At 46.8% G+C, this 21,309-nt stretch overlaps 1 protein-coding gene across 1 annotated transcript in view; it reads right to left on the bottom strand.

Moving 5' to 3' along the window:
• Positions 1-665: 665 nt before the first annotated feature.
• The window catches only part of LOC121870445 (acetylcholinesterase-like), an 82,841-nt gene continuing 62,197 nt past the window's right edge, over positions 666-21,309 (bottom strand). The window contains 4 exon segments of the mRNA XM_042372267.1: positions 666-822; positions 824-1,564; positions 1,566-2,282; positions 19,326-19,386. Coding sequence (XP_042228201.1) covers positions 666-822; positions 824-1,564; positions 1,566-1,927 — 1,260 coding nt within the window. The 5' untranslated portion in view covers positions 1,928-2,282; positions 19,326-19,386.

Below are 21,309 nucleotides of genomic sequence, written 5' to 3'. Positions count from 1 at the left end.
CGCACCTCACCTAGTGGTCATTTGAGAGTATGTTGAGACTGACAGACACGCGAGAGTTACATCATTCCCCTAACATTTTAACAAGGTGTGTTATATATATAGAGAGAGTGTGGACTTGATTATTATAGATGCTATCAGTATCCCCACTCTCTCCCACGCACACCTTCATCCTCTCCTCCCCTCCCACCTCCCTACCCTCCTATCTCAGTCTTCATTCTTTTCCTCCACCCCTCCTGCCCCCCCACATATGTATTGCCGTGCGGAAGACTTGATATGATTTATATAAGGAAGGTATTGGGGTATGGTCTTCACCGTCAATAGGCGCGGGAGGAGGTGTGAGGGGGGAAGAGGGGGAGGGGGGAAGAGGGGTAGGGTTGTGGAGAGGGAGGAGATGGGAGGTGTGAAGTGGGAGGAGAGGGAAAGAAGGGGAAGAGAGGGAGAGAGGGGGGAGAGGATGGGGTCTTGTTTACTATTAATAGCATCACTTTGGTGTGTGTGTGTGTGTGTGTGTGTGTGTGTGTGTGTGTGTGTGTGTGTGTGTGTGTGTGTGTGTGTTTGTTTAACTTGGTTATGTACTCAGACAACACGTGTGTCAGCGCTGTCATGGCAGAAACACACACACACACACACACACACCATCACTTGATCGACACAGTTTCTTTTATTCAGTCACAACACCTGAACCTGATGACGTAATGGTTCACATAGTACAGGTGTGTGCCAGGCTGAGGGTCTACTCTCAGGCAACTCTTGTGAGGGAAGGGGAAGATGTACTCACCTTCGTCGAGGTTTGAGCCGATGAGGATCTCGGTCTTCTTAACCTCCCGCGGGGATCATCTCCAGAGGTTCGTCAGGGAGGAAGTCCCCGTCCACTATGGGGGTGGAGGGGAACTGTAGGAGGCCGAAGTAGCTGTTCCACTGCTGTAGGGAGAGGGTGAAGGGGTCTACACGTCTCATACAGTCCATCACCATCTCTGGTTCTTCGTTAATCAAGGAGGCGTTGCAACCGACGTCGTCGACGAGCCTCAGGCCGATGTCGTAGGCTTTGTCGGCAGACATGATGGACCACGGCGAGTTGACAACGCCAGACTGCAGGATGGCCCGGTCAAAGAGGTGGCTGGACACGGGCGACAGCAGGTGCACGGCGATGGACCCAGCGCCGGCAGACTCACCGAACAGAGTAATTCGATCTGGATTTCCACCAAAGAACTCGATGTTATCACGAATCCACTTCATTGCCAGAGCTTGGTCGTACATCCCCACGTTGCCGGGGGCGTCCTCTATGTCCAGGTACAGGTAGCCAAACGCCCCACAGCGGTACTGCATGGAGGCGACGATAAAGTTATTTGCTGTAGCCATGATGTCTGCGTCATAAATATCGAGAGTCGACGTCCCTCCCATGTAGCCGCCGCCGTAGATCCACACCAGGACCTCTGTAGGCTCGGCACCGGGATCCCGAAGGTGTGCAGGAGCCCAGATGTTGAGGAAGAGACAGTCCTCAGAGAGGTCGGTGTTGGGGTTCCATATCTGCTCACCGATGAAGCCTGGAAAATAGTTATAGGCCCTGGACACATGTGTTCGGAAGCTTAATCGTATCAAGGATGCCGGGCCAAGGGTCGACGGGGACAGGCTTTTTGTAGCGTAGATCTCCCACTGGCGGCTTAGCGAAGGGAATACCATAAAATGAATCCAGATTCTCGCCGTAAACATTTCTTCTGAAGCCCCTCACCAGACCACTCTTGGTCTGGACCACAAGTGGGTCCTTTGGTCTGGCTGTTTTGAACTTTTGTTCTTTATCTTCCCGACGCGGTTCGTTGACTTCCAGAGTTGAAGAATTAATAAGACTATTATGCAGGTCGGTGGCGACACAGAGCCCCACCAGAGCGGCCAGCAACAGCACCCAGCACAAGCTGACCTGAACCGCCATGGTGTCGAGGTCAGAGGAGCAGAGTATCACGATAATGTCATTAGTGAAACACCGATTGGGATCAAGTTTTGAGTCCCCACAGTACTGACACCATCACCGCTCGGTCCTGGCACTGTCACACGGCACTGCGATGTTTTGTTCTGCGGTGTTGGCACCTCGACAAGTAGCAGTGTAACCTCGGCACTCAGAACTGATACAACTAACACTGTGCCACTCAACTCTCTACCTTGTGATGCCGTAACAAATCTTTAACTCTAACCGCTGTACCTCTGGTGCCCATAGTGGCAGTGTTAATGCTGCAGCCAACAGTAGTCCACACGGTCCTTCTGTGCTCGCCGTCGACACCAAGAGGAACCTGAAAAATAAATAACAACTCTTAATAAATGTTCCATCAGAGCAGCTTACAGTACCTCAAGATAACCAGGACAGTCACACGTGTACACACACACACACACACACACACACACACACACACACACACATGTCATTACTCATGTACGTTTTAGCATACGCACATATTTTCCCACTCAAGTTATAGACTCCTCGAGGACCACCGACACTGACACAGACGCTTGGACACATACGCCAAGCTGACGGGCAGAAGCAGACAAGTCCTCCGGCTTTGTATCATAAAACAATGGTCTTTTCTTTGCCAGCGTCGCATGTCCGTCTCCCATTTACCTCTCCAACCTCAGTTGCGCAAAATAAAAGGATGCAGAAATTCTTTACTTTTTAATATCTTTTGTTCTCTTTCAAGGAGCAGGTAAATAAGTATCTTCCTTCCTTGAAAATGGCGACTTTTTTTTTTTTTGCTTTAATCTCTTATACAAAAGCTTAAATATCCTGTAGTTAGATGTTTGTTGATTCACTAACTCACGGCTTTAACCCCTTTGCGTATATGGGGGAAGTTACAACTGGGCATAAATTGTAAACATCATTGAAGGTGGACTGAGGACGATGGCACCTTGCTCTCTGTGGTAAACACTCTCCTCCTCAGACTCTAACTCGTCACTGTCAACTTATCGCCACTTCTCATGAGGAAGAAACACAGATTCTTTACCCATGACACGAGACTAAAATATACCCATGATATTTCCCCGACAACCAAACACCATTATTTATATCTTAGATCGACGTAGAGAAAGACTTAAGACTTCTGGTACAAGAGTGTGGTATAAGACCTCTGGTACAAGAGTGTGGTATAAGACTTCTCTGGTACAAGAGTGTGGTATAAGACCTCTGGTACAAGAGTGTGGTATAAGACCTCTGGTACAAGAGTGTGGTATAAGACCTCTGGTACAAGAGTGTGGTATAAGACCTCTGGTACAAGAGTGTGGTATAAGACTTCTGGTACAAGAGTGTGGTATAAGACCTCTGGTACAAGAGGTAGATAAGACTCTCAGCAAGAGTGTGGTGCTAGCATCTCTGGTACAAGAGTGTGGGTATAAGACCTCTGTACAAGAGTGTGGTATAAGACCTCTGGGCAAGAGTATGGGCAAGACCTCTGGTACAAGAGTGTGGTATAAGACCTCTGGTACAAGAGTGTGGTATGCGTAAGACTTCTGGTACAAGAGTGTGGTATAAGACCTCTGGCACAAGAGTGTGGTATAAGCATCTCCGCACAAGAGTGTGGGTATAAGACTCAAAGAGGTAGTATAAGACCCTGGTACAAGAGTGTGGTACAAGACCCTGGTACAAGAGTGTGGTATAAGACCCTCTGGTACAAGAGTGGTATAAGACCCTGGTACAAGAGTGTGGTATAAGACCCTGGCACAAGAGGTGGTATAAGACCCTCTGGGTACAAAGTGTGTAGCATCTCTGGCACAAGAAAGGGTATAGCACCTCTGGTACACAAGAGTGTGGGGTATAAGACCCTCTGCGGCTAAAAGAGGGTATAAGACCCTGGCACAAAGAGGCGGTATAAGACCTCTGGTACAAGAGTGTGGTATAAGACCCTGAAAAGCAAGAGTGGTATAAGACCTCTGGTACAAGAGTGTGGTATAAGACCTCTGGTACAAGAGTGTGGTATAAGACCCTGGGTACAAGAGTGTGGTATAAGACCTCTCAGTACAAGAGTGTGTGTATAAGACCTCTGGTACAAGAGTGTGGTATAAGACCTCTGGTACAAGAGTGGTATAAAGACTTCTGTACAAGAGTGGGGTATAAGACCCTGGTACAAGAGTAAACCCTGGGTACAAGAGTGTGGTATAAGACTTCTGCGGAAGGCATGAGTGGGTATACACCTATACAAGAGTGGTATAAGACCTTCCTGGGTACAAGAGTGTGGCAAGACCCTGTACAAGAGAGTGTGGTATAAGACCCTGGTACAAGAGTGTGGTGGAGGCACTTTCTGGTACAAGAGTGTGGTGAGCAAGACCCTGTACAAAGAGTGTGGTATAAGACCTCTGCGCTAAAGAGTGAGTATAAGACCTCTGGTACAAGAGTGTGGTATAAGACCCTCTGGTACGTTGAGTGTGGTATAAGACCTCTGGTACAAGAGTGTATAAGACCCTGGCACAAGAGGTGGTATACATCTCTGGGTGCCAAGAGTGGTATAAGACCCTCTGATACAAGAGTGTGGTATAATCAAAATAGAGTGTGCAAGACCCTCTGGTACAAGAGTGGTAAGACCCTCTGGTACAAAGAGTGTGGTAGCAAGACCCTCTGGGTACAAAGAGTGTGGTATAAGACTGGGTACAAGAGTGTGGGTATAAGACCTTCTGCCAAGAGGCGTGGTATAAGACCCTGGTACAAGAGTGTGTATAAGACCTCTGGTACAAGAGTGTAGTATAAGACCTTCAGTACAAGAGTGTATAAGAATTCTGGCACAAGAGCAAGTAAGACCCTCTGGGTACAAGAGTGTGGCATAAGACCCTCTGTACAAGAGAGTGGTATAAGACCTCTGGCAAGAGCGTGGTATAAGACCCTGGTACAAGAGTGGTAGAAGACCTCTGTACAAGAGTAAGGCAAGACCTCTGGTACAAGAGTGGTATAAGACCCTGGTACAAGAGTGTGGTATAAGACCCTGGTACAGTGAGTGTGTGGTGGAGACCCAGATACAAGAGTGTGGGTATAAGACCTCTGGTACAAGAGTGTGGTGATAAGACCCTGGTGCAAGAGAGTGTGGTATAAGACCCAGTACAAGAGTGTGATATAAGACCCTGGTACAAGAGTGTGGTATAAGACCCTGGGTACACAAGGAGTGTGGTATAGACTTGGTACAAGAGTGTGGTATAAGACTTCTGGTACAAGAGTGGTGGCGGTACCCCTGGTACAAGAGTGTGGTATAAGACCTCTGGTACAAGAGTGTGTATAAGACTGGTGCAAGAGTGTGGTATATAAGACTGGTACAAGAGTGTGGTATAAGACCCATGGTACAAGAGTGTGGGTATAAGACCTCGGTACAAGAAAAGGCAGACCGTGCAAGAGTGTGTATAAGACCCTGGTACAAGAGTGTGTATAAGACCTATGGTACAAGAGTGTGGCACCGGTGCCAAAAGAGTGTGGTGTATAAGACCTCTGGGTACAAGAGTGTGGTATAAGACCCTGGTACAAGAGTGTGGATATAAGACTCTTGGTACAAGAGTGTGGTATAAGACCCTGGCAACAAGAGTTTGGTATAAGACTTCTGGTACTGAGTGTGGTATAAGACCTCTGGTACAAGAGTGGTATAAGACCTCTGTACAAGAGTGGTATAAGACCTCTGGTACAAGAGTGTGGTATAAGACTTTGGTACAAGAAGTGTATAAGACCCCTGGCAAGAGTAGGGTATAAGACCTCTGGTACAAGAGTGTGGTATAAGACCTCTGGTACAAGAAAGGTGGTATATAAGACCCTGGTACAAGAGAGTGTGGTATAAGACCCTGCAAGAAAGGGTATAAGACCCTCTGGTACAAGAGTGTGGTATAAGACCCTGGGTACAAGAGGGAGCAAGACCTCTGTACAAGAGTGCAAGACCCCAGTACAAGAGTGGTATAAGACCCATGGTACAAGAGTGTGGTATAAGACCCTCTGGTACAAGAGTGGGGGTATAAGACCCTGGGTACAAGAGTGTGGTATAAGACCTCTGAACAAGAGAGTGTGTGGCAAAGACTGAAGAGTGTGGTATAAGACCCTGGTGCAAGAGTGTGGTATAAGACCTCTGGTGCAAGAGTGTGGCATAAGACCTCTGGGTGCAAGAGTGTGGTATAAGACCCTCTGGTGCAAGAGTGTGGTATAAGACCTTCAGAGTGGTATAAGACCCTCTGGTACAAGAGCAGGTATAAGACCCTGCAAGAGTGTGTGGTATAAGACCTCTGGTACAAGAGTGTGGTGGCAAGACCTCTGGTACAAGAGTGTGGTATAAGACCTCTGGTACAAGAGTGTGGTATAAGACCCTGGGTACAAGAGTGTGGTATAAGACCCTCTGGTACAAGAGTGTATATGTAAGACCCTCTGGTACAAGAGTGTGGTATAAGACCCTGGTACAAGAGTGTGGTATAAGACCTCTGGTACAAGAGTGGTAAGGCGACCCTGGTACAAGAGTGTGGGTATAAGACCCTCTGGGTACAAGAGTGGTATAAGACCTCAGTACAAGAGTGTGGTATAAGACCCTCTGTACACAAGAGTGTGGTATAAGACCTCCTGTACAAGAGAGAGTGTGGGTATAAGACCCTCTGTACAAGAGTGTGGGTATAAGACCTCTGTACAAGAGTGTATATAAGACCCTGGTACAAGAGTGTGGGTATACACCCTGGTACAAGAGTGGTATAAGACCTGTGGTACAAGAGTGTGTGGTATAAGACTCTGGTACAAGAGTGGTATATAACACTGCCAAGAGTGTGGTATAAGACTTCTGGCACAAGAGTGGTATAAGACCCCGGTATAAAGAGTGTGGTATAAGACCCTGGTACAAGAGTGTGGTATAAGACCTCTGGTACAAGAGTGTGGTATAAGACCTCTGGTACAAGAGTGTGGTACAATATATATAAATATATATTTTTGTTTGTTTGTAAAGATAATTGGCGGTTCTAATAAAAAAATTGGGTAGAGTTAACCTGGAATTGTTGTAGATGAAGGTGTCAAGGTGATGTGTCAAGGTGATGTGTGTCAAGGTGATGTGTGAAGCTAGTGTGTGTCAAGGTGATGTGTGAAGCTAGGGGTGTCAAGCTGATGTGTCAAGCTAGGATGTCGCTGCAGTAGCAACCATGTGTTAAGCTGATGTCAAGCTGGAGTGTTAAGCTAGGGTGTCAAGCTGGTGTGTCAAGCTGATGTGTCAAGCTGGGGTAATCTAGGATGTCAAGCTGGTGTATCAAGCCAGATGTAACGGTTAAGCCAGGATGTTAAGCCAGGATGGCCGTTGCGTTGCTGATGTCAAGCTGGCGTGTTAGCTGATGTCAAGCTGGCGTGTTAAGCTGATGTCAAGCTGGGTGTTAAGCCGATTTGTCAAGCTAGGATATGTCAAGCCAGGATGCCGGTTGATGTGTCAAGCCAGGGATGTCAAGTTGATGTGCCGTTGGTGTCAAGCTTAGGATGTGTCAGGTTAGGATGTCGGTTAGGATGTGCAAGTTAGATGTGTCAAGCTAGAATGTCGTTTAGGATGTGCTCGTTAGGATGTCAAGCTAGAATGTCAAGTTAGATGTGTCAAGCTAGGATGTCAAGCTGTGATGTGTCAAGCTAGGATGTGTCAAGCTAGGATGTGTCAAGCTAGGATGTCAAGCTAGGGTGTGTCAATCCGACTAATTGTATTGACTGTATACATTAGTTCAGGTTAAACTCATATAAATTACGTTATTTTCAAACCCTAGTTAATTTTCATATTATTTCATTATATTTCCACATTTAAGAGAAAAATATCACCCAGATGTTATAATTTTAATCTCTACTGTCGGTTTCTTTAGGGATTATAATCATTTGTTCCTCGTCTCTGTCAGCGATCTGGAGTTCACAAGATGGCGTCTCGTGCAGTAAGTGACAACAGTTCCAATATTATCAACGTGATTTTTTTTACTAATATCAGTGGTAATTATATCTTATCAGCTCTCCTTCATGTGTTGAATATTATTATTTGTTTATTTTTATTGTTTCTCAATGATTACGTCAGTTAAATAATGTGATGAGAGAATATTTACTGACTTTTCTAAGAATGTGGATGTACCAGTGTGGCTCATAGGTTCCACATCTCCCGCCCTTACAATGGAAACTTTTTGCGCCTCTTACGTACATTCTCCCTCTTCAAGCCGTATCAATCTACTCACGACTTATTACAATTAAATACCTTTTGTATAAAATTTCATTCGTATTACAGTTTGAGAAGAAGAAATGAAAACAAAAACACGAGGAAATTCGTAATATATGATAGTATAAAATAAGAAGAAAAAAAGAGATATATTATTTTATACCACACACAATTTACTGTAGTATTATATAGTCATTTATCAAGGCAGTTAAGGAGTTATGTTGTGTATTTAGAAAAATCTTCCTTGGCTTTTAAAGAACCAGGTATGTTTTTATTCCAGGTAAAAGGCAATTAACAAGTTGGGTCAGTTTATCCCGGGGAAATTAGGCAACTTGGAGTCTAGGCCAGTCTGCGGGCTTATAATTCTGCAGCGTCTAATTTGATAATGGATGGTGGTAAGATCTCTCTCTCTCTCTCTCTCTCTCTCACAACACACAAATATATGTAAATGTTGTAGTTTCTGTAATACAACTTACAACTCTGTCAGTCTGTCTATATTTATTGGTGTCTGTCTGTCTATCCGTCCGTCCATCCACCTGTCTGTCTGTCTGTCTGTAAGTAAATGGTATCCACGTGAGTAAACTTCTTCCCAGAATTCAATACCTCTTTTACTTATGAACTGTAGAGGTTCTGATCTCCTTGGTGAAGTTAAATTGACTATTGTAATTGAAGTCGAAAGATTGGAAACTTTTTTGGGGGTGGGGGAGGGACCTTTCTTGAGAGTGAGTCAACTGAGGTCAAGGATGAGTCAAGTGGGGTTAAGGTCAAATGTGAGTCATTCGGGGTTAGGTTAGGTTAGGTTAGGTTAGGTTAGGTTAGGTTAGGGTATCGTAGTGAGAGTGTGATTGCAGGGAACAATTGAGAATCTACAGGAAACACAAATGGGCGTCTACAGGGAACACACTCTACAGGCAACATTCTACAGGCAACACTTTACAGGGAACACACTCTACAAGGAACACTACAGGCAACACTCTACAGGCAACACTCTACAAGGAACATTCTACAAGGAACACACTCTACAAGGAACACACTCTACAGGCAACACTCTACAAGGAACACACTCTACAAGGAACACACTCTACAAGGAACACACTCTACAAGGAACACACTCTACAGGCAACACTCTACAAGGAACACACTCTACAAGGAACACACTCTACAAGGAACACACTCTACAAGGAACACAGGTCTGGGCTCTTTCCTCAGCTCTCAACACCCTCTATGACCCCCTCCTTCAGGATGACAAACTCGCGTGTACCAGTCTGGGAGGTGTGATGGTGAGGGTGTGATGGTGAGGGTGTGATAGTGAGGGTGATAGTGAGGGGTGTGATAGTGGAGGTGTGATAGTGAGGGGTGTGATAGTGAGGGTGTGATAGTGAGGTGTGATAGTGGGGTGTGATAGTGAGGGGTGTGATAGTGGGGGTGTGATAGTGAGGGGTGTGATAGTGAGGGTGTGATAGTGAGGGGTGATAGTGAGGGTGTGATAGTGAGGGTGTGATAGTGGGGTGTGATAGTGAGGTGATACTGAGGGTGTGATAGTGGGGGTGATAGTGGGGTGTGATAGTGAGGTGTGATAGTGAGGTGTGATAGTGAGGGGTGATGGTGAGGGTGTGATAGTGAGGGTGTGATAGTGAGGGGTGTGATAGTGAGGTGTGATACTGAGGGTGTGATAGTGAGGGTGTGATAGTGAGGGTGTGATAGTGAGGGGTGTGATAGTGAGGGTGTGATAGTGAGGTGTGATAGTGAGGGTGTGATAGTGAGGAGGTGTGATAGTGAGGGTGTGATAGTGAGGGTGTGATAGTGAGGGTGTGATAGTGAGGGTGTGATAGTGAGGTGTGATAGTGAGGGTGTGATAGTGAGGGTGTGATAGTGAGGTGTGATAGTGAGGGTGTGATAGTGGAGAGTGTGATAGTGAGGGTGTGATAGTGAGGGTGTGATAGTGAGGGGTGTGATAGTGAGGGTGTGATAGTGAGGGTGTGATAGTGAGGGTGTGGTGAGGGGTGTGATGGTGAAGGTGTGATAGTGAGGAATGGTGAGGGTGTGATAGTGAGGGTGTGATGGTGAGGGTGTAATAGTAGGGGTGTGATAGTGTGATGGTGAGGGTGAGAGACTGAAACACACACACACACACACACACACACACACACACACAGTCAACGTGATATACAATTAAAACATAACAATGGTGAAAAAACAATTAACAAAATGAATGAAATATTAACATGACAATTTACTGATGGTTTGTTGACTAAGCCTTGCCATTGTGTGATGCTGGGGAGTGGTGGTGGGGCAGGGAAGGGAAGGGGTAGGGGAGGGGGATAGGGGGATGGAAGGGGCAAGGAGGGGAGGGGAGGGAGGTTGGAGGAGGGTGGGGAAGGAGGATTTAGACTAGGATTGAAAGAGGGTGGGAAGGAGGGGAGGAAGGGGGTGGAGGAGGGACAGGGGAAGAGAGGGGAAAAGGGAGGGAGAGTGGACGGAAGGGTCTAAAATGGGATGGAAAAGGGTGGGAGGGAGAGGGAATGGAAAGGGAAGAATTACGACAGTTGTTCCTCTGTCAGATTAGATGTAGGGAATTTAATCTGATCGTAGGAAAAAAAAACCCAGAGGGAGAGGAGAATTAAATTGAAGGGAAAGTGGAGGAAATTCAGTAGAGTGATAGAATGTGCCAGAGAATGTGGAGGGAAATATGTAATAACGTGAAGAGGCCAGGGAAGAAAGTGTTAGGGGCAAAATGCAGGAACGCAAGGGAAATTTTGTTCGGTATGTGAGGAAAAAAATGTTAGGGGGAAAAAATACGGAAAAGAATGGAAATTGTAGGGGAAAATGTTGCTAGTATAAGTTTAGAATAGCAAAGTTTCCCTTCCCTCCGCCCCTCTCTCCCACACATGTAAATCTTAACGAGGAAATTAAAAAAATGTCGAGGAAATAATATGAAGGGAAAAAAAAGGAAATTGTGGGATATGTCAGGGAAAGAATGACCACTAGAGAAAAAAAAATGTTAAGGGAATAAAAACGCAGGGAAAAAAGTTGGTGGTGGTGTTAACGTGAGCGTGAAACAGCCAGGTCCCCCCACACACACATACACACACACACACACACACACACACCAATTTCTCGTCACGTGAACTTTAACTTGACTGTCAGGTGTCGCTGACCAAAAGGCTACCAACCCACCAACTCTACACACACACACACACACACACATACACACACCGGACACGCCATCTATTGACCAGTTCATTAACCTCATTAAACGTCGCCGCCCCCTCTTCCCCCCTACACCCAGCATGGTCACTCAAGCAGTTTAGGTTGGGTTAGGTTTGGTTAGGTTTGGTTAGGTTTGGTTAGATTAGGTTAGGTTAGGTTAGGTTAGGTTAGGTTAAGGTTGGGATTAGGTTAGGTTAGGTTAGGTTTGGTTTGGTTAGGTTTAGGTTAGGTTAGGGTGGGTTTGGTTAGGTTTGGTTTAGTTAGGTTGGGGTTGGGTTTAGTTAGGTTTGGTTAGGTTTGGTTAGGTTAGATTAGGTTAGGTTTGGTTAGGTTAGGTTGGGTTAGGTTAGATTAGGTTTGGTTGGGTTTGGTTAGGCTAGGTTAGGTTAGGTTAGGTTAGGTTAGTTAGGTTAGGTTGGGTTAGATTAGGTTTGGTTTGGTTAGGTTAGGTTAGGTTAGGTTAGGTTAGGTTAGGTTAGGTTAGGTTTGGTTAGGTTTGGTTTGGTTGGAGTTAGATTAGGTTAGGTTAGGTTAGGTTAGGTTTGGTTAGGTTAGGTTTGGTTTGGTTGAGTTGGGTTTGGTTAGGTTGGGTTAGGTTAGGTTTGGTTAGGTTAGATTAGGTTTGGTTTGGTTAGGTTTGGTTAGGTTAGGTTAGTTTAGGTTAGGTTAGATTAGGTTTGGTTAGTTGAGTTAGGTTTGGTTGGAGTTAGGTTAGGTTTGGTTAGGTTAGGTTTGGTTAGGTTAGGTTAGGTTTGGTTTGGTTAGGTTAGATTAGGTTTGGTTTGGTTAGGTTTGGTTAGGTTAGGTTAGTTTAGGAGTTAGGTTAGATTAGGTTTGGTTAGGTTAGGTTGGGTTTGGTTAGGTTTGGTTAGGTTTGGTTTGGTTAGGTTAGATTAGGTTTGGTTAGGTTGGGTTAGGTTTGGATAGGTTTGGTTAGGTTAGGCTAGTCTATTGTTGAACGAGATACACAGGTAAGTTGAGTAAATTACAGGTAAAATGCTCGTGTTCAAACGGCTTTGGAGGGTGGGGGAGAGGGGAGGAGGGGGTTGTAGTAGTTGTGTGGGTAGGGGAGGGAGGGGAGGGGAGGAGGGGGGTTGTAATGTAGTTGTGGGTAGGGGGAGGGAGAGGGGGGAGAGGGGGAGGAGGGGGTTGTAATGTAGTTGTGTGGGTGGGAGGTGGGGAGAGGGGGAGGAGGGTTGTAATGTAGTTGTGTGGGTAGGGAGGGAGGGGTGGGGAGAGGGGAGGAGGGGTTAGTAATGTAGTTGTGTGGGTTGGGGGAGGGAGGTGGTGGGGAGAGGGAGAGGAGGGGGTGGTTGTAGTTGTGTGGGTTGGGGGGAGGGGGTGGGGGAGAGGGAGAGGAGGGGTGGTTGTAATGCTAGTTGTGTGGGTTGGGAGGGAGGGGTGGGGGAGGGAGGGAGAGGGAGGGTTGTAATGTAGTTGTGTGGGTAGGGGGGAGGAGGGTGGGGGAGAGGGAGAGGAGGGGTGGTTGTAATGTAATTTGTGTGGGTTGGGGGGAGGGTGGGGGAGAGGAGGGGGGTTGTAATGTAGTGTGTGTGGGTTGGGGGGGAGGGGGTGGGGGAGAGGGAGGGAGGGGGTTGTAGTAGTTGTGTGGGTTGGGGGAGGAGGGGGTGGGGGAGAGGAGGAGGGTGGTTGTAATGTAGTTGTGGTGGGTGGGGAGGGAGGGTGGGGGAGAGGGAGAGGAGGGGTGGTTGTAGTTGTGTGGGTAGGGGAGGGAGGGTGGGGAGGAGAGGGGAGAGGAGGGGGGTTGTAATGTAGTTGTGTGGGTTGGGGGAGGAGGGTGGGGAGAGGAGAGGAGGGGGTGGTTGTAATATAGTTGTGTGGTGGGGAGGGAGGGGTGGGGGAGAGGGAGAGGAGGGGTGGTTATGTGAAGTTGTGTGGGTAGGGGGAGGGAGGGTGGGGGAGGGAGAGGAGGGGGGTTGTAGTAGTTGTGTGGGTTGGGGGGGTGGGGGAGAGGGAGAGGAGGGTTGTAATGTCGTTGTGTGGGTTGGGGAGGTGGGGGAGGGAGGAGGGTTTGTAGTTGTGGGTTGGGGGGAGGGTGGGGAGAGGGAGTGGAGGGGTTGTAATGTAGTTGTGGGTTGGGGGAGGGAGGGGTGGGGGAGAGGGAGTGGAGGGTTGTAGTAGAGTTGTGTGGGTTGGGGAGGGGCGAAACGGTGTGACATCAGTTGGTCGCAAAGTACCCCAAAGTACACACACACACACACACACACACACACACACACACACACACACTCACACACACACACACACACACACACACACACACACACACACACACACTCACACACACACACACACACACACACTCACACACACACACACACACACACACAGTAAATAATACCTGGTAGATTCACAGCTATCGTGTAAAACTTCCACCAATCTCGTCCTCAAAGTTAATTTATACTCCACGCTAAAAATAACTTCTATAAAATTTATGGTTCGTTTAGGTTTGGGCAGGTGTTAGTGATTCAGGTGAGCAAGGGTTGAGGGTGGTTGATATGTTACACCTTTTGTACCTGACACAGGTATTGACTGGTACAGGTAAAAATATAAAAGGCTCTAATTGAAGCAAGCACTAGAATACCGTGTTGTGGTCTCTCTCTCTCTCTCTCTCTCTCTCTCTCTCTCTATCTCTCTCTATCACTCTCTCTCTCTCTCTGTCTTTATTTCTCTCATCACTCACTTTATAACTTTCTCTCTCTCTCTCTATCTTCTCTATCTCTCTCCCTCTCTTTATTACATTGTCTCTCTATCTATATTTTTCTCTCATCACTCATTGCTCTCTCTCTCTCTCTCTCTCTCCTCTCTCACTCTCTGTTTTATTTTTTCTCATCACTCACACATTGCTCTCTCTCTCTCTCTCTCTCTCCTCTCTCTCTCTCTCTCTCTATCTCTCTCTCTCATCACATTCCCAGACCGTAAAAGTCAATTGTCGTCGCGTAGAGGAACATGAAGTCGATAAAGCTTTGAATAATATATAAGACAACATATTTTGCCCTTCCTAACCTAACCTAACCTAACCTAACCTAACCTAACTTAACCTTTGTGTGTGATAGATATAGTGTGTGGTAGGTATAGTGTGTGGTAGGTATAGTGTGTGGTAGGTATAGTGTGTGGTAGGTATAGTGTGTGGTAGATATAGTGTGTGGTAGATATAGTGTGTGGTAGGTATAGTGTGTGGTAGATATAGTGTGTGGTAGGTATAGTGTGTGGTAGGTATAGTGTGTGTAGGTATAGTGTGTGGTAGATATAGTGTGTGGTATGTGTGGTAGATATAGTGTGTGGTAGATATAGTGTGTGGTAGGTATAGTGTGTGTGGTAGATATATTGTGGTAGATATAGTGTGTGATAGATATAGTGTGGTAGATATAGTGTGTGGTAGGTATAGTGTGTGATAGATATAGTGTGTGGTAGATATGTTTGGTAGGTATAGTGTGTGGTAGATATAGTGTGTGGTAGGTATAGTGTGTGGAGGTATAGTGTGGTAGATATAGTGGTTGGTAGGTATAGTGTGTGGTAGATATAGTGTGTAGTAGGTATAGTGTAGATAAGTGTGTGTGGTAGCTATAGTGTGTGGTAGCTATAGTGTGTGGTAGCTATAGTGTGTGGTAGGTATAGTGTGTGGTAGCTATAGTGTGTGGTAGGTATAGTGTGTGGTAGCTATAGTGTGTGGTAGGTATAGTGTGTGGTAGATATAGTGTGTGGTAGATATAGTGTGTGGTAGATATAGTGTGTGGTAGATATAGTGTGTGGTAGATATAGTGTTTGGTAGGTATAGTGTGTGGTAGCTATAGTGTGTGGTAGATATAGTGTGTGGTAGGTATAGTGTGTGGTAGATATAGTGTTTGGTAGGTATAGTGTGTGGTAGGTATAGTGTGTGGTAGGTATAGTGTGTGGTAGGTATAGTGTGTGGTAGATATAGTTCGTGGTAGGTATAGTGTGTGGGAGCTATAGTGTGTAGTAGATGCGAATTTAAAACATTTTACGAGAGACTAAACAAATCTTGTACCCAAATCCATCTCACAAAAAAAAACCCACCAATTAATCCCTCAGTTACGGATTAAGGCGCGGATCATCACCACCAATTCTACGTAATAGGGATGATGATTAGGGGAGTGACTAGTGATAGGATTAAGGATAGGAAATAGGGAGGGTAGAGAGGGTAGGAGGGATTGGATAGGTCATTGGGTCATGACGTCAGAGTTGACCTTTTATTATACTGACCTCTAAATCCAGAGAAATAGTCGCTTAAAAGATTAGGATGTTATGTGTCAGGTTTACAGCCATGTTAATCAGATTAGGGATTAGGGATTAGATTAGGTTACTTCACCCCCTTCCTCCCTTCCCCCTTATACCGTCCAGGGGAATAACAGCATTCATTTCTTCTCTCTTGGGACGAACAACAGCAGCTAAAAGAGGTTTGGTATTTGTGTGTGTGTGTGTGTGTGTGTGTGTGTGTGTGTGTGTGTGTGTGTGTGTGTGTGTGTGTGTGTGTGTGTGTGTGTGTGTGTAGGTTATATACATTTGTATCAGTAAACCATTTGATGAACGACTCTCCAAAATTTCCTATTATTCCAACATTTCATTTTAATCTCATCTATCTATCTATCTATCTATCTTCTACCCTCCATTCATCTATCTATCTATCTATATCCACGAATGTAGACGCTGACACGCCCTCCACACCACAGAGGCTAAAGTCCCACGCGTCTACGCCACAGAGGTTAGCCCCACGCCCTCCACGCCCCACGCCACAGAGGGTTGAAGCTCCACACCTCCCACGCCCACGTCCTCCACGCCAGAGGTTAAAGCCCCAATGCCTCCACGCCACAGAGAGGTTAAAGCCCCACACCCTCCACGCCTCCACGTCCTCCACGCCACAGAGGGTTAAAGCCCCACGCCCTCCACGCCACAGAGGGTTAAAGCCCCACGCCCTCCACGCCACAGAGGGAGGTTAAAGCCCCACGCCCTTCACGCCACAGAGGGTTAAAGCCCCACACCTCCACGCCACAGAGGGTTGTGCTTCCCCACGTCCTCCACGCCACAGAGGGTTAAAGCCCCACGCCCTCCACGCCACAGAGGGTTAAAGCCCCACGCCCTCCACGCCACAGAGGTCAGTCTCTCCACACCTTTACCACTCCTGATGCTGACGTCACACGAACATCGATCTCAAAGGTTCAGCTAAAAAATTTAAGCAAAACTCAGTGGGATATATGTTGAGGCACTGTCCTGGGGGAAGTAGGTACTATCCTGGTCGAAGTAGGTACTTTCATGGGAAATAGGTACTGTCCTGGGGAATAGGTACTCTCTTTGGGGAAGTAGGCACTGGCCTGGGGGAAGTAGATATTGTCCTAGGGAATAGGTACTGTCCTGGGGAATATGTACTGTCCTTGGGGAAGTACAGTAGGTACTGTTATGGGAAGTAGGTACTGTCATGGGGGAAGTAGATACTGTCCTAGGGAGTAGGTACTATCCTGGGGGAAGTAGGTATTGTCCTGGGTAATAGGTACTGTCCTGGGGAGTAGGTAATATCCTGGGGAAAATTGGTACTGTCCTGGGGAAGTAGGTACTGTCCTAGGGGAGTAGGTACTGTATTGGGGTATGTACTATCCAGGGGGAAGTAGGTACTGTTCTGGGGAGTAGGTACTGTCCTGGGGGAGTAGGTACTGTCCTGGGTGAAGTAGATTCTGTCATGGGGGAAGTGGGTACTGGCATGCGGGAGTAGGTACTGTTCAGGGGAGTAGATACTGTCTTGGGAAATAGGTACTGTCCTGAAGGAGTTGTTTCTGTCTTGGAGGAGTAGGTAATATCGCGGGAGTAGGTACTGTCCAGGGAGTAGGTACTGTCCTGAGGGTTTAGTTTCTGTCTTGGCGGAGTAAGTACTATCATGGGACTAGGTACTGTCCTAGGAGTGTAGGTACTGTCCTAGGTGAGTAGGCACTGTCCTGGGGGAGTAGGTACTGTCCTGGTGGAGTAGGTACTTTCCTAGGGGGTAAGTACTGTCTTAACTATGGGTACTGTCCTAAAAGTATGTACTATTGTACTATCCTAGGAGTACTAACCGTCCTATGAAGTAGGTACTGACCAAGGAAGAGGTACTTTCCTAGGAGATGGAGGAGGAGGGGGGGTGAAGTTACTGTATTAAAATTGTTTAATTAACCATTAATTTGAGGGCCTTAATTACTTCCTCGTAAGTTTATTCAAGGCACTTTCCTGTTGACAAGGACGAGTACTTACCGGTCACTTCCGCAAATGGGTCGAGGAAGTCCACCTGGTGCTGAAAACTGGGACTCTCTTTCCTCCTCCCCCTTCCTCCTCTTTCCCCCTTCTTCCTCTTTCCCCCTTCCTCCTCTTTCTCCTTCCTTCTCCTCCTTCCCCTTCTTCCTCTTTCCCCTTCTTCCTCTTTCCCCTTCCTCCTCTTTCTCCTTCCTCCTTCCTCCTCCTTCCCTTCTTCCTCTTTCCCCCTTCTTCCTCTTTCCCCTTCCTCCTCTTTCCCCCTTCCTCCCTTCCTCCTCCTTCCCTCTCTTCCTCTTTCCCTTCCTCCTCTTTCCCCTTCCTCCTCTTTCCCCCTTCCTCCTCTCCCCTTCTTCTCTTTCCCCTTCCTCCTCTTTCCCCTTCCCTTCCTTCCTCCTCTTTCCCCTTCCTCCTCTCCCCTTCCTCCTCTTTCCCCCTTCCTCCTCTTTCCCCTTCCTCCTCTTTCCCCTTCTTCCCTCTTTCCCCTTCCTCCTCTTTCCCCTTCTTCCTCTTCCCCTTCCTCCTCTCCCCTTCCTCTCCTTCTCTTTCTCCCTTCCTCCTCTTTCCCTCTTCTTCCTCTTTCCCCTTCCTTCTCTTTCCCCTTCCTCCCTTTCCCCTTCCTCCTCTTTCCCCCTTCCTCCTCTTCCCCCTTTATACCTCCCCCTCTCTACTCCTCCTCCTCCTTGGGTGGTGGTGGTAGTTAGAGTGGTAGGTAATAGTGGTAGTTGTGGTAGTTGCGGTAGGTGGAAGGTAGTTGTTGTAGGTGATGAAGGTAATAGCGTAGTTGTGCTAGGTAATAGTGGTAGTTGGTAGTAGTGCTGAGTAATAATGGTGGTAATAGTGGTAGTTGTGGAGTTGCGGTAGGTAATAGTGGTAGTAGTGGTGGTGCGGTAGGTAATAGTGGTAGTTGTGGTAGTTGCAGTGGGTAATAGTGGTAGTTGTGGTAGGTAATAGTGGTAGTTGTGGTAGTTGTGGTAGGTAATAGTGGTAGTTGTGGTAGGTAATAGTGGTAGTTGTGGTAGTTGGTAGGTAATGGTAATAGTGGTAGTTGTGGTAGTTGCGGGTAATAGTGGTAGTTGTGGTAGGTAATAGTGGTAGTTGTGGTAGTTGGGTAGGTAATAGTGGTAGTTGTGGTAAGGTAATAGTGGTAGTTTTGGTAGTTGTGGTAGGTAATAGTGGTAGTTGTGGTAGGTAATAGTGGTAGGAGGTGGTAAACCTCCCCACAGGTAATCAATATCACAGGAACAATCAGATGGAACATAATAGAACAGACCTTGACATTATCCTCCACACACACACACACACACACACACACACACACACACACACACACACACACACCTCTCATCTTAGTGTGAGTTACAGAGTGTCTTGTGAGTTCCTTTAACCGTCACTCAAGGCTTTGTGAGAGTGTGGGTCCGTCAGGCAAAATAAGAGAGAGAGAGAGAGTGTCCTCAGCTTGTCCTTAGAATGTCCCAGTGTCCTCAGCTTGTCCTAAGAATGTCCCAGTGTTCTCAGCTTGTCCTTAGAATGTCCCAGTGTCCTCAGCTTGTCCTAAGAATGTCCCAGTGTCCTCAGCTTGTCCAAAAAATGTCCTATAGTGTCCTCAAAATGTCTTCCATGTCCTCACCGTATCCTCAGCTTGTCCTGCATGTCCTGGTAGTGTCCTCAGCATGTCCCTATACCCAGGTAAGCACAAGACAGGGGGAGACTTACCTGTGCTGACCGAGGGTAAAGGTAAGTCTCAGTCAGGTGTGGAGATGGTGGCAACGCGAGCCTGTAGGGAGAGAAACCTGGTGAGAGAGACTGACTGAGAGAGAGAGAGAGGCTGACTTACTCTACCTGACAGACAGACAGACAGACAGAACATGAACTATCTCTGAACTAATTAACTCTCTCTGTTCAGGTTAAGTTAGGTTAGGTTAGGTTCTTTCTTCTTCCTCCTCCTCGTGTTCGTCTTCCTCTTCCTCCTCCTTTTCTTTCTTCTTCCTCGTCCTCGTCCCTCTTTCTCCTCTTCCTCCTCCCATAAATCATCATCCTACTCTTCTTCCTTTCTCCTCTTCCCCCGTCTTCCTCTTTCTCCTCTTCCTCCTCCTCATAAATCATCATCCCTCTTCTTCCTTCTTCTCCTCTTCCTCCTCGTCTTCCTCTTTCTCCTCTTCCTCCTCCTCATAAATCATCATCCTACTCTTCTTCCTTCTTCTCCTCTCCTCCTCCTCGTCTTCCTCTCTTTCTCCTCTTCCTCCTCCCTCATAAATCATCATCCCACTTTCTTCCTTCTTCTCCTTCCTCCTCTCCTCGTCTTCCTCTTTTCCTCTTCCTCCTCCTCATAAATCATCATCCTACTCTTCTTCCTTCTTCTCCTTCCTCCTCTCATAAATCATCATCCCACTCTTCTCCTTCTTCCTCTTCCTCCTCTTCGTCTTCCTTTCTCCCTTCCTCCTCCTCATAAATCATCATCCTACTCTTCTTCCTTCTTCTCCTCTTCCTCCTCCTCCTCTCCTCCTCCGCCGGTAGAACTAATCTTATTGCAGGTCGTCATTGATTACTAAGCGAGTTATGTGACCCGACTTTCTTAAACTCACACGGTAGGTAAGAGAGGAGGGCGTGTGGGCGTGTAGGGTGTGGGCGTGGGTGTTGGGTGGTAGGGTGTTGGGCGTGGTAGGGTGTGGGCGTGATGGAGGTTTGGGTGTGTGTGTGTGTGTGTGTGTGTGTGTGTGTGTGTGATGACTCAGGTAGCGTCTTGGAATTATTGAGATAAGGAAAGAAAGAGAGAAAGAAAGAGAGACAGAGAAAAACAAACAAATAAAACACCTTAACCATACAAAAAAACACCTAAATGAAACAAATAAATTAAAACACCAAATAGATAATAAAGAAGAAAAAAACACCCGTAAAAAAGTTTATATAAAAAGTAGAATTTTTAATAGTAACAAAAATGAAAATAAAGTTTGTAGTTTAAAATAGATAAAAGGTTAGAGGTGAAAAATGCTGTGATCACGTCAGTCTATCCCTCCCCCCACCCCCCGATCACGTCAGCTCATCCCTCCCCCACCCCCCCTGATCACGTCAGTCTATCCCTCCTCCCCCCACTCCCCCGATCACGTCAGTCTATCCTCCCTCCCCACTCCCTGATCACGTCAGTCTATCCCTCCTCCCCCACCCTGATCACGTCAGTCTATCCCTCCCCCACCCCTCTGATCACGCAGTCTATCCTCCCCACCCCCCACCCCCCCGATCACGTCAGTCTATCCCCCCTCCCCACCCCCCACCTCTGCACCAAAGGCGTCCACCAACCACACATAAGTCTTACCCCACAGTCTGTTCACACAAACATTTTACATATTCTTTCACCATGGTTTACCTACCTATATTTCACTCACCTTATATTCTCACCGTTTATTATTATTCCCATCTTTCTTTGAAGTGAATTTTTAGTGGCTGAGTGGATAACGACGCTCTCTTCCTATCTTAAGGATGATCGTTGGTTCGCATCCAGGATACGCCCTCCCATCCCTCCCTCCCCTTTCCCAATCTGACCCCTTCACTTCTCCCGCCTCCCCACACACAATCGAACTAGCTGTGATTATTAATAGATATCTAACAACAAAAACAATAATAATAGGTATAACAAAAACAACAACAACAACAACAACAACAACAACAACAACAACATAACAATAATAATGTAATTAAACCA

The sequence above is a fragment of the Homarus americanus genome, unplaced genomic scaffold (genome assembly GCF_018991925.1).
Source record: "Homarus americanus isolate GMGI-L3 unplaced genomic scaffold, GMGI_Hamer_2.0 scaffold376, whole genome shotgun sequence".
Classification (NCBI taxonomy): Eukaryota; Metazoa; Arthropoda; class Malacostraca; order Decapoda; family Nephropidae; genus Homarus; species Homarus americanus.
This window is presented reverse-complemented; position numbering and strand designations above follow the sequence as displayed.